General features: G+C 37.1%; 1 protein-coding gene across 1 annotated transcript; it reads right to left on the reverse strand.

Moving 5' to 3' along the window:
* Positions 1–204: 204 nt before the first annotated feature.
* LOC142171710 (uncharacterized) lies at positions 205–843 on the reverse strand. Its single transcript, XM_075235402.1, has one exon. The coding sequence runs from the start codon at positions 841–843 to the stop codon at positions 205–207; it is 639 nt and encodes a 212-aa protein (XP_075091503.1).
* Between the last annotated feature and the right edge of the window lie 12,826 nt (positions 844–13,669).

The following is a 13,669-nucleotide window of genomic DNA, read 5'->3' on the forward strand; positions in this document are numbered from 1 at the left end:
CATGTTATTATCTTGAGATGGTTTTGAGGAAAGGTTGCCATAATGTGACACAACTGCTTCTGCAATTCTATCATTCCTTTGAATCCATTGATCATTATCATTTTCGATGTTATGTATAAATGATCTATTCTTCTTTTATTAAATAATACTGTGGAAGTATTTCGTATTGCTATCTCCCTCCTCCCACTTGACATTAGCTTTTCGTCAAAGGATGGCATTCTCCATATTCATCCATCTGATCTGCTCAGCATATAAACAGTGAAGCCTAGTCCTATTAGATTCACTGTCATGAGCATATCTGAATTCCATCTGATCAACCTTCTGCTCCAGCTCATCTATCTTATCAAAGACATTACCAATATATTCTTTAGACCATCTACTAAGATAGTGAGCTAGACTTTTAAGTTTTTGATGTAGAGAGTACATAACATTCCCTTGTACATATTCATCCCAGCATCCCTTTACAGCATCCATAAAATTCGGATGGTCCACCCAAAAATTTAAAAATTTAAAATATTTAATAGGTGGAGTGACTGATTTTGAGCAATTTAGGAGTAGTACATTATGATCAGAACCAATTCTAGGGAGGTAACACACAATTGAGATATTAAAAGTAGAAGACCATGCATCATTGTAAAAAACTCTGTCGAGCCTTTGAAGAATCCTTTTCCTTTTTTGTTTTTCTACCATTAGTCCATGTGAAATCCTTTCCACTGTAAACCACATCTGAAATTTTAGACTTTTACTAAGTCTATGAAGTCGTCCTCCTTTCTTTTCATTGGTTTCCATAATAACATTAAAATCACCCAAAATGGACCAAGGGCCATCAATCTGGTTGTTCATATTGGTAAGGGCTTTCCAGATATTTTTTTCTTCTTGACTTGGTGCTAGCATAAACTACAGTGATCCAGAGTCTCTCCTGCCTCATAATATGTTCAACCTCAAAAGAAATCTGTTGCTTGTTATCACTAACCACTTTGCACGAGTAGTCACTATTCCAGAAAACCCATATTTTTCTATTATAATTTGCCACTGCATTAGAAAAATCTATTCTCCTTCTGTAGTGCTCTAATTTGCTTTTATTAAAAAAAGGTTTCTGCAAGGCAATGAAGGAAACCTTGTGTCTTTTAACCAGTTTATCAAGTCTAATGAAAGAGCATTTAGACTTAACCCCTCTAATATTCCAAATAATTGTGCTAATCATTTAAAAATTATTGAGAGGATTTGTTGCCTCTGCCTCCACTATTAGGAGTAGTGGTAGTCTTTATGGAACTTTTCTTTGGAACTTTGGATCATGTTGGGGAGAGGCCCCCTTTGTCAATTGCTTCAGTCACCTATTGAACCACAACGCCTACTTAGTTCCACTAGTCTTTTCATATGTAATAGATTTTACCAACTCTCTTACAAGCTGGTCTCTAAGAATCTGGAATCTATCATTAGCCAATACTGGTAGTTTTTTGCTCTTTATTAACCAATGCCCATGAAACTATCGTCCAAAATATGATCCCAACTTTTGCAGAAGTACGCAAATCTTGGACTGCCACTCTTGTTGTTAAACTTCGTGTAAGAACCTATATGTATTTGGTATGCAAAAATTCTTCTCAATTTTATTATTTGACATTTTTGGAGACACCATCAAGAGTCATTTGCTTTTATTTTTCAATGCAATATTTTATTTTCCACATCATCAACCCGCTCCATGTCCCAACAACTAGCCCTTCCACTGGTATCCTCCATTTCCTCTCTTCTTCCATTTCATTTTTTTCCCTCCTGTGAGATACTACCCCTTGTTTTCTATTCTGTCCATACTAACTTCAATTTTCCGATTCCATTCTGCAAGCTGTCCTAATGACGCCTAATGAGTACAATAATACTTTTACTAGCAATTAATAAGGTGAGAGTTGGATTAGTTATAAAGGAAAAAGATTAGTGTCGAGACTCAAATTGATAAAACAGTGTGAGTAAGTACTATGCTTCAATCCCACGCAAGTCGCAATTGTCTTTATGAATTCTCACAGACCATGTCACTCCATTTAAGCTCATCTCAAACTCATATTGTACAAAAAATCAAAAGGACTAGAATTAAATTTTATATTTTTTAATGACATATAAATGTGTGATAAGACTAAATGACTCTTAGAAATTATAGTACCTTAAGTAAATTAACTAACATGACTAAAATATATTCCAACTAATAGATATCACCTATATAGATCTTTATCGTTCATTATGCCATATTCTTTTGCTAAGTCTGTATGAATTTCAAGAGATTGAATGCAATATTCAGTAGCAAAAAATAAAGTGAAACTTCCCTCCTTCTCCCACTTTGCTACTTTACCCGGCATAAATCCTTATATCTACTCTGGTATATGTCAGGCTCAATTATGGTACCAATGAACATGTTCAGAAATGATGAAATTAAGGGTCCACCAAACAGTATAGAGAACCAGATTCTCTATCAGTTCCCACAGTAAACAATAGTAAATAAAGAACACATTATTTACGTGAAAAACTCCCAGCTCACGGGATTAAAACCTAAAATCTAACCTGGTAGGATTTCAACTTCACTAAGTGAGCAAACTTCAGATTACAACCTATTGCAATCTAGAAATTAAATTCTTAATCCCTAACCTCTTACAATAACACAATTGTAAGCTCTTTGTAATAATTCTTTTGCAAGTCACATTCTTGGCTAACTCTAGTCAACAACCAAAATAATAATGGTTAAATAATATCCTACTAGATGCTTCTACAAAGATGTGTAGGAATACAAGTAAATAACAAAAGACAAAGACACAATAAAGTAAAGGACACAAGACATATTCAATGCTGGGATCTGGTCCTTTGTTTTGTAGCATCTTTGTTCTTCAATGGCCTGGAGGGAAACAAAGGCAGCTGCACACTTGAGAGAATAAATATTTAGGTTTGCAAGTGTTAGGTCAAAACCTTGCATCATGTTGATTATATATGTGTGAGGTCATGAGAAAAGATGTAAGTGAATATCTAGTCTCTAGCAAGCTTCAACAATGTTGCTGTACTATTGCGAGTACAGTGCAACAACTTTAACAACTGTAGAGTTGACTTGTACGATGAACTAAGGAACTGATCCTATATGTTCCCTTATCTGATTTTCTTGAGAATTAAAGCAGACAACTGAGTAGTTACAATAGCGCAAGGGAACTGATTGTATCAGATTCCTATCTGGGTCCACATGAAGTTTTACACATCATCAAAACCATATTCGCTTAACTTATCAATTTCCCTCATTTTGATGATGACAAACTCAGAATTGATATTCCCTTTGAGAACCAGACACCCACATTGTTACCCCCACGAATTAGACGCCTTCCCCCTGAGAACCAACTTCATGTTACCTAATTATCTTCCCCCTTTTGATATCATTAAAATAAAAATAAAAATATGTATATGTAAAAAGAAGTCCATCAACATTAACTCATGCCACTTGTGTGCACACAACATAACTAAAAACATAACATAAGAGATTAACATTGCAAATATTACAAATAAAAAAATTTAAAGTACCACATGCACAAAGTAGGATCAACTAAAGGACATGATTAGGAGAGGACTGGGAAGGGGTGCAAAACAGGGGACATTTGATGGGGGACATGAAGGATTAGGCAGCAAAAGCCTTGATGAGACTATCCATTCGAGCATTAGAATCTCTTTGATAATTGATCAGCTGCTCCTTCAGGTTCTCCACTTGTTTTCTCAACTCAACATTCTCAGCCTTCAAACGAGAGACCTCTTCTCCCTGAGCGCTACTGGAACCAGGTTCCTTGCTTGTCTGAGTAAGCTTAAACTCCAGAATGGCATTTTGCGCTTTAAGATGCTTAATATCTTCATTTGCATCCTCCTGAGCATCGATCAACTGAGAGATAATGGAGTTGCTTCCTACTCCCCCTTCTTTACTACACACTCACACTCTTTCAGAGTATTCATGGTGAACATTTGCTTTCTAGTCCCCAATGATACTTTTTTCAAAGGAACCTCAAAGTGTTCAAAGACTTTGGTAAGGAGAAAACCATATGTGAGACCATGATTACCATCCTTGAAGTCTGCCAGCTTCAGCATATGTTCAATCATAATCCCATGAAGATTGATAGAAGAGAAATAGTCCAGTGCTTCCAGAAGAAATAGGTCTGCAATGGAGGTGATATACATCCTCTCAGCCCTAGGAAACAACAACCTTTTCACCAACTCAAACGACAACTAATATTATGTCTGATGAGCCTTCTTGTGTACTCTTTCCCCTGACTGAACGACTTGCTTCTTGATGATCAACTTTTTAAAGTCAAGGAAACCACAGTCTTTAGCCCAGCAATCATCAAGGATCTCACCAAGGGTTACCTCATCCATAACAAAGTCTTTTCCATTCACTTTCAAACAAAATGTATCCCTATCTACCACAAACATGTTAGCATAGAAGCTTCTCACCTCATATTCATAAACTTTTGGACTTGTGATTTCAAAGAGATGGATCCACTTCTGGAATTCAACAATTTCTACCAGTTATTTCATGCCTGGTTGTTCAAGGATCTCAGGATGAAAGACTCGACCCTACAGAGCCTTTTGCTTCTTTAGATTTGCCCTTCTCCAACTCAGATAATTCCACCCTTGGCCTTTTGGAGGAACCAGGTTCCTCACTAGTACTCTGCCTCTTTTGTAGATGTTTCTTCTTCTCTACTTTCTCTTTCTCCACTTCTCCTTCCTAATCTACAACATCATCATGGTCACTTACAGGTGCTCTATCAGAAACTGCCTTCTTCTGTTTAGTAGCAATGGGTTTCTTTGAGTTTTTCCTAACAAGAGGAGTAGGTTACTTAACAGGCTCCTCATCATCCACCTCCACTACATCAGCAGGAGGCACACCATCCTCATCAATTAATCGCTTTTTTAGAAGTTTCCTTATTTTCTTCTTCTCCTTACTCACTTTTAAAGCATTGTTAAGTTCAGCCTTTCTCCATTGTCTAGTGGTGCGACATTTGGGAACAAAATCCTTTGTGGCTTTCCCCCCACTCCTAGAAGTTATAAACTTTATTACAGGCAGATCATCAATAGTATCATCACTCTCACCTAAAATATCCTCAGACATAAACTTTATTTTTGGGTAAATAATATCCAACGAAATAGTAATAGAGTGATTAGAAGGGGTTGTGTCAGCACTATCTAGGGGTTGTCTTGTAGAACTTGGAGTTTCATCCCAAGTAGAAGCAACAAAATTACCTTGGGAAGAGGGACCATGTTTCTCTATAGGTTCCCTTGTAGTTCTGACATGCACTTAGTCCCTTTGACGTACCTGTTCCCCTTTACCCTATTTACGTACCTGTTCCTCCTTACCCTGTTCACGTACCTGTTCCCCCTTACCTTGTTCTTCCCCCTGAATTAGTGGTTCACCCAAAGTCATAGCACCAACATCATCAGACATAGACTCCTCAATCAATTTCTCCACAGCAACAGTCCCCTTTTCAAGAGAAGCATAACCTTTTTTAAGTGTATCGTTTACATTTTCTCACCCTCCGTACCCAAAAATTCTGAACAATAGAAGCGGATAGAATATTACCTGATGTAGAAATAACCCCGTCAACACTTTGAACCTCAGAAGTTTCAGATGCATGTGACCTCTCAACAACACGGGAACCCAATTCTTCGTTCAAACTTACTTCCTCTATCACAACACATTGACTCGAGACCTCAATGCCTTCATCCCCTTACAAAATTTCTTCTGTGGTTTGAATAATTTGAGAGGTGGACATAATTTGTTCGGAGTCCACTCTTTCAGTAGGAGCACGTGGAGATGGAGAAATACATGTGTTGAGCTACCAAAGAAGTAATAACCCCTAAAGAAGCTAGAGCAAGGCCTAATTGAAAATGAAGCGAATTATTGATTGTGTCATAAAGACCCTTATGTCCACGTCCCAATCGTCCCCCTAGGGGAATATGTGCATCTAAAAGATCTTTTATACTGTGCCCAATCCCGAAATTGGTTCAATACATACGACCAACACAAATTTTTTAGGAGTTTGATTTTTACTGTTGCAATGTGGACCAGAACCAGATGGTTTAGGAGAAGTGACTATGGGGTTGGGTTGGTTAAAATTGGGGCTTTTGTGGGTGAAGAATCTAGCCCAGATCCAAATAGTGGCACGCCTTTAGATGGAGAAGATGCAGGGTTGGCTTAAATTATTTTAGGAGATGTAGTATCTTGTTGAGACATGGTCGATTTTTGAAGCAAAAAGACAAGAAAAAAGGGTTTGAGAGAGGAGAGAGGTTGTTCGATGTTGAAAGTGAGAAAATAGATTAACTTTTGGGTATATAAAATAAAAAGGGGAACCAGTTACAAATGGGTGCGAGAGAGAGAGGAGACGAGTCATTGGGTCGATTTAGAGCGGATGTAACATTTGGGCTTAAGGAGGCATCAGAAGAGGCATGAACAAAAAAATGACGTGAAACCCTAGTTGTTCAAAATGCATATAAGTGTAAAAAGAGCTACTAACCTGAGTCATAGGAACGAGGTTCCTTGACAATTTTTGAAAATATGAGCAACAACTTCTAGATATTTGCAATGTCATTTGTCACTTGTCCGTCTTAAATTTTCCATACGTGTCTACCTGTAATGGTACAGATTTGAGTTAGATGTTTCCAGAAAGCACTTTTTAGCATTGTACCTTTCTATCCTTTCATATCTAATCATCGAGGGACCATGTTCTCAATTAATCTTGATCAACCCTAGCTCCAGATGATTTCTTTGAAAAGGTTCTCTATTTAGTGCCTTGGTGAAGATATCTGCTACCTGGTCCTCCATCTTGTAGAACTTCGTACAAATAGTCCCCTTTTCAACATTGTCTCTCAAAAAGTGATGACGCACATCAATGTGCTTTATCCTTTTGTGCTGTACTAGGTTCTTTGCCATGTTAAGGGCACTTGTGTTATCACACAACAATGAAACATAATCTATAAACACACCAAAATTTTCTAGTTATTGCTTGATCCATAGCAGTTAGGCACAACAAGAAGCAACAACCACATATTCAGCTTCAACAGTGGAAAGATCCACATAGTTTTGTTTTTTAGTACCCCATGAGATCAAGCATGACCCCAAAAGTTGTTCCATTCTAGAGGTACTATTTCTATCCACCAAGTACCCATCATAATCAATATCAACATCAGCATCAACTTATCCAAGTAGATCAAAATTATCACCTAAGTGATAGAAGAGGACCAGGTCATGCGTTCCCTTGAGATACCTCAGGATTCTCTTGGTGACCTTCAAATGAGATTCTTTTGGACTTGATTGAAATCTAGAACACAACCTAACACTAAACACAATGTCAGGTAAAGACAAGATCCAATAATACCCGTATACATAGTTTCATTGACAAGAGAACCAGGTTTGTCCATGTCTAGGTGAGTAGCAGTAGCAATGGGAGTATCAATGGTCTTTGAGCTTTCCATCTCAAATTTTTTTAGCAGCTCGTTGATCTACTTTTGTTGACTTATCATAGTACCTTTTGAGGTTTGCTTCACTTGTAACCCAAGAAAGAAGTTCAACTCCCCCATGCTCATTTCAAATTTACTTTCCATGAGCTTTGAAAACTCCTCACAAAGGAAATCATTTGTTGTACCAAATATGATAACATCAACATAGACTTGTGCAATCAACAAATTTCTTCCTCTTTTCTTCAGAAATAGAGTATTGTCAATTTTCTCTCTAGTAAATCCTTTCTCAAGAAGGAACTTGGACAATCTCTTATACCATGAACGAGGGGCCTGCTTCAAACCATATAAAGCTTTGTCAAGCTTGAAGACATGTTTAGGATGTTCATGACATTCAAAGCACAGTGGTTGCTTGACAAATACTTCCTCCTTCAAATATCCATTCAGAAAGGCACTTTTAACATCCATTTGGAATAATTTGAATTCCATATGAGATGCAAAAGCTATGATAATTCTGATGGCTTCTATTCGAGCAACATGAGCGAATTTATCATCATAGTCAATTCATTCTTCTTGATTGTAATCCTCGACCACCAACCTAGCTTTGTTTCTTGTTGTATTTCCAAACTCATCAAGCTTATTTCTGAACACCCACTTGGTTCCAATCACAGTTCTGTTTGAGGGCCCGGGTACTAGGTGCCACACTGCTTTCTCTCAAACTAATGAAGCTCTTCTTGCATAGCAGTTATCCAGTCAGTATCTTTCAATGCTTCCTTGATATTTTTAGGCTTGATTTGAGATATGAAGGTTGAGAAAGAAAGCATATTTCTTGCCTTAGATCTAGTTTGAATATCAGAGTCCAAAGGTGTGATCACATTTTGAAGATGATGTAAGCTCCGGTGCTTCCAGTTAGATACTTGACCTTCATAGTGTGAGGGACTAGGTTACTCTATAATTGAACCATCATTGGCATCAAAGAAAATGCTTATTCCACTCCTTTTCATGTATCAGGAGTACCTAATACAACATCAGCAACTCTATGCTCAACTTCAGTTGCAGTATTAGGAGGACCAGGTTCATCTATTTCTGTTGGAGGTTCTGCTGTATTTTCTTCACCACTTTCATTGACTTCACTCATTATATTAGTCTTCCCATTTTCCATATCTATGGCTTCTCTAGGAACCTTTGATAAGTCTCCATCTTGATCATCCTTATCATGTGAATCCTTCCTACTTAAGTGATGAGATTCATCAAAGATCACATGCACACTTTCCTCTACACATTGAGTCCTTTTGTTGTAGACTTTGTATTCCTTGCTTTGAGAAGAGTAACCAATAAAAATACCCCCATCACTTTTTGCATCAAACTTTCCCAATGCTTCCTTACCATTGTTGAGAACAAAGCATTTGCATCCAAATGCCCTTAGGTAAACCATCTTTGATTTTCTCCCATTAAGCAGTTCATACAAAGTCTTGTCAAACAGGTACCTGATCATACATCTATTAATCAAATAACATGCAGTGTTAACTGCTTCAAATTGGCACACCACTGTCAATCAACATTATTCTAGCTGTATTCTCAAGATTCATATTGTTGAGGTGTTCTAGGAGCAGAAACGTTATGACTTATGCCATTTTCAGTGCAAAATTCATCAAACTTAGAATTGTCGAACTCGATGCCATGATCAGATCTGATACTCACAACATTATAGCCCATCTTCACTTGAATCTGCTTCACGAAAGCAACAAATACTGGAAAGGTTTCATCCTTGGTCCTCAAAAATAAAGTCCATGTAAATCTGGAATAGTCATCAACAATCACAAAGATGTACTTGTTTTCTCCTCTGTTGGGTATCCTCATAGGTCCACAAAGATCCATATGAAGAACATCCAGTGGCCTTGAGGTTCTCAATTCCTTCTTTGGTTTAAACGAGGATCTGACTTGCTTCCTTTTTACACACGCATAACATACTTTATGATCCTTGAACTTTGACTTGGGAATCCCATGAACTAGACCCTTATTGATCATCTTGTTCAGCAAAGAAAAGCTTGCATGCCCTAGTCGTCTGTGCCATAGCCCAGCATCATCATCAATAACACTTAGGCATGTAAGATCACCACCATTCAGAGAGTTAAAATCTGTAATATAGATGTTCTTGAACCATTTTGCAAACAGAACCACTTCACCAATTATGAGATTGGTGACATTACAGGATTTTGACAAGAATTCCACTTTGTTCCCTTTGTCACAGATTTGGAATACACTCAATAAGCTGTGTTTCAAGCCATTAACATAATACACATTTTCAATTGAGTGGGAGGGTGTCTTGCCAATCTTTCCAATGCCAAGAATATAGCCCTTCTTGCCATTTCCAAAAGACACACTCTTACCCTGGAAGGCCTTGAGTGAGAGAAAATCATCCATTTTTCCTGTCATGTGTTTAGAGCAACCACTATCCATGTACCATTTTTGACTGCTTTCCCTCACTCCAGCCTGCACACAAAATCACTAATTAGACTTAGGAATCTTGGGTCCCTTTAATGATAGAATTGGTGAATCAAACTTCTTTTTTTACTTGCAGGCATCACATATTTCGTTTTCAGAGAACCAGGTTCCTAGCAGTAGGTTTCTTTTCAGCAAAAACTTTATTTTTCTGTTGAGACTGAATTTTAGCTTTAAAAGAGTCCTTGTAGTGACCAGTTTGACCACAATTAGTACAAAGCCAATTATAAGTCACATATACATACTTGCTATGGGGATCATAGGGAGTTCTAGCTTTATGGAACCCGATTTCTTGCCTATTTTTACTATTACTCTTATACATAAACGTGATTACATTAGAGGACCAGGTCCATTTAAATGACTTATTTAGATTATTTTTAATCCTTTTAAGTCCTATTGAAGTTGTCTATTATTTTCAAGTTCAGAAGCAAGACTTGTTTTGACATTTTAAAGCTCATTTTCAAGCTTAAGTTGAGCTTCACTATCTGCTTCCTTTTCCTTAGGGGTGTTCATCCATTTTTTCATTGGGTTTTTAACAAGGTATTTTCTCTTGTTATTCTTCCACTTGTTCCTTCAGATCTATAATTACAACCATTATAGCATCTCGCTTTTGTTCTACCTCTCCAATTTCCTATGTTAAAATATTTTTTTCATTTATGAGATTGTGATAAGTATCAATTAAAATATTAGCTAAGGATATTAGTTTCTTTGGAGAGTAAGTTTTCAAGTTTCTTTGAACATCAAGAAAATTTACCTCAACATCCTCATTGTTCTCATCATTGTCAGGTTTGGCCATGAGTACATATATAGAATCATATTCTGTAGATCCACTTTCAACATCTATCATATAGGCGTCTCTTTGATCATCCTCGCCCTCAGATTCACTAGAGGAATCTCCCCAAGCAGCCAGAGCTTGCTTCACAATATTATCAGCGATATCTCTTCTTTTGAACCTTCTATCAGGGACCTGGTTCCTCTTGGGCACTTTGTCAGTATTGTGTTTGTAGTGGTCCTGCTTGTGAAAAGGACATTCCTTAATAAAGTGTCCTGGCTTTCCGCACTTGTGACAACACTCACTTCCTTTTGGTGTTTCTTCTAGAGCTTCCTCTCTTGGTAACTCCTCCATTTTTCCGGACCATCTTTTGGAATCTTCAAGTGAGATATGCCATGTCTGTCTCATCACCACTTGATTCACTATTGTCAGCCTTGAGAACCAGGCTCTTCTCCCTTTTGGGCTCTCTTATTTTAAAATCTTTCTTCATCTTCATCTCATAGGTTTTGAGATTTACAATGAGTTCATCAATGGTGAGCTTCTGCAGATCCTTGGCTTCAGTGATAACATTCACTTTACTTTCTCAGGAACCTAGTAGGACACTAAGTATCTTCCGAACCAACTTGTTTCTTGGAATGAATTCTCCATAGGAGAGAAGCTCATTGATAATGGAGGTGAAACATGTGTGCATATCCTGAATAGACTCACCCTCCTTCATCTTGAATAGCTCATACTCAGTAGTAAACATATCTACTTTGGACTGCTCTACCCGAGTAGTTCCCTCATGGGTAGTTTGGAGAGTTTCTCAGATCTCCTTAGTAGACTGACAGACTGAGATGAGGTTGTATTCATCTAATCCAATGCCACAAATAAGAATCTTCTTTGCTTTGAAGTTCTTCTCAATAGCCTTTCTATCAACATCATTGTACTCTTTTCTTATTTTTGGGACTGTGACTATTCCCTCTCCAATGGTTTTCATGGGAACTAAAGGACCATCACAAATCACATCCCACAACTCTGAGTCCTCATCCATGATGAAGTCAAGCATTTTTTATTTTTCACCAACCATAGTATTGGTCGTTGAATCTTGGTGGTCTATAGGTTGATTGTCCTTCCTCGAAGTTTGGTGGAGCAGTCGTGAAGTTCCTTTTAGGTGTTAACCTTTTAGAAAGAACCTACTCTGATACCAACTAATAGAAACTAAGGGTACACCAAACAGTATAAAAAATCAGGTTCTCTATCAGTTCCCACAATAAACAGTAGTAAATAAAGAACACACAATATTTATGTGAAAAACTCCCAGCTCACGAGATTATAAACCATGACCTACCCTGGTAGAATTTTAACTTCACTAACTGAGCAAACTTTATATTACAAACTATTGCAATCTAGGAATTATACTCTTAATCCCTCACCTCTTACAATAACTCTATTGTAAGCTCTTTGTAATTACAAAGTCATCCTCTTGACTAACTCTAGTCAACAACCAAAAATAATAATGGTTAAATGATGTCCTACTTGATGCTTCTAAAAAGCTATGTAGGATACAAGTAAATAAAAAAAGACAAAGACACAACAAACTAAAGGACACAAGACGTATTTAATGCTGGGATCGGGTCCTTTGTTTTGTAGCACCTTTGTTCTTCAATGGCCCGGAGGAAAACAGAGGCGGCTGCACACTTGAGAGAATAAATATTTAGGTTTGCAAGTGTTAGGTCAAAACCTTGCATCATGTTGATTATATATGTGTGAGGTCATGAGAAAAGATGTAAGTGAATATCTAGTCTCTAGCAAGCTTCAACAATGTTGCTGTACTGTTGCGAGTACAGTGCAACGACTTTAAAAGTTGTAGAGTTGACTTGTACGATGACATGGAGAACATATCCTATCTGTTCTCTTATCTGATTTACTTGAGAATTAAAGCAGATATCTGAGTAGTTACAATAGCGCAAAAAAACTGATTGTACCAGATTCCTATCTGGTTCCACATGAAGTTTGACACATTATCAAAACCATATTCGCATAACTATCATGAAACATGCATTTGAGCAGCATTGTGAAATAATTGAAGGTAATGCACTAAATGACTAATTCTATCTGTTCCTGACTTAATTCTGCATGAAATAAAATCTTGTCAAGTTCTCAGCGAAAGTAAATGCCATCATGTAAGTGGAAAATCAAAAGGATATGGATTAATTCGTGCCTTTCACTTCTGAGACAGCTGCCAGCGAGGCTTTGAAGGAAATGGATGGTCAGGTACGTCTATATGTTAAAAGTATCCGTTACACACTTATATTGTTTTAAGATTTTTACTAATTGTGCTTTCATAGTTATTGGATGAGAGAAACATTCGTGTCTGTTATGCACTCAAAGGATATATGCATGAAGGATGTCAAATCTGATCTTGCCATGTGTGTTTCTTTATTTTCTGCTTGTTGTATTGTTTGTTTGATGTTCATTATAGCAGAAAGTTGTAAGGTTTAGATCACCTAAGATTGCCCTATACTTTCTTCTGATTGTGATATTGGTTTGCTAATGAAAATTAAATGAGAAGATCCCTCATCATTACGTCGTAGTTATTCATACTCACATGCAGATAAAATAATCTGAAAAACCAATTATTGTCATTTCTGTTTATTGGTCAAAGTTCAAACTGAAAGATCCTTAAATGACTTGAGAATAGATATGCCTTCTGGCTTGAAGAAAGTTGTACTGAAGCTGGTTGTTGAAAAGTATTAACGTTTGTTTGGATTGTATTTCTTGGGATTGGTTAAAGGAAAAACTTCTGCACAAAGAAGATTTTAGACTATGGTTTGCTATTAGTATGATAGAATTCAACAATTTAGCCGCACAATTTGACTCGTCAAAGTGCCGTGACTTAGTGGTCAATAAAGTGGGAAGAGAACCGTGAGGTCTCTAGTTCAAATCTCAATAGAA

Source organism: Nicotiana tabacum, chromosome 17 (genome assembly GCF_000715075.1).
Source record: "Nicotiana tabacum cultivar K326 chromosome 17, ASM71507v2, whole genome shotgun sequence".
Taxonomy (NCBI): Eukaryota; Viridiplantae; Streptophyta; class Magnoliopsida; order Solanales; family Solanaceae; genus Nicotiana; species Nicotiana tabacum.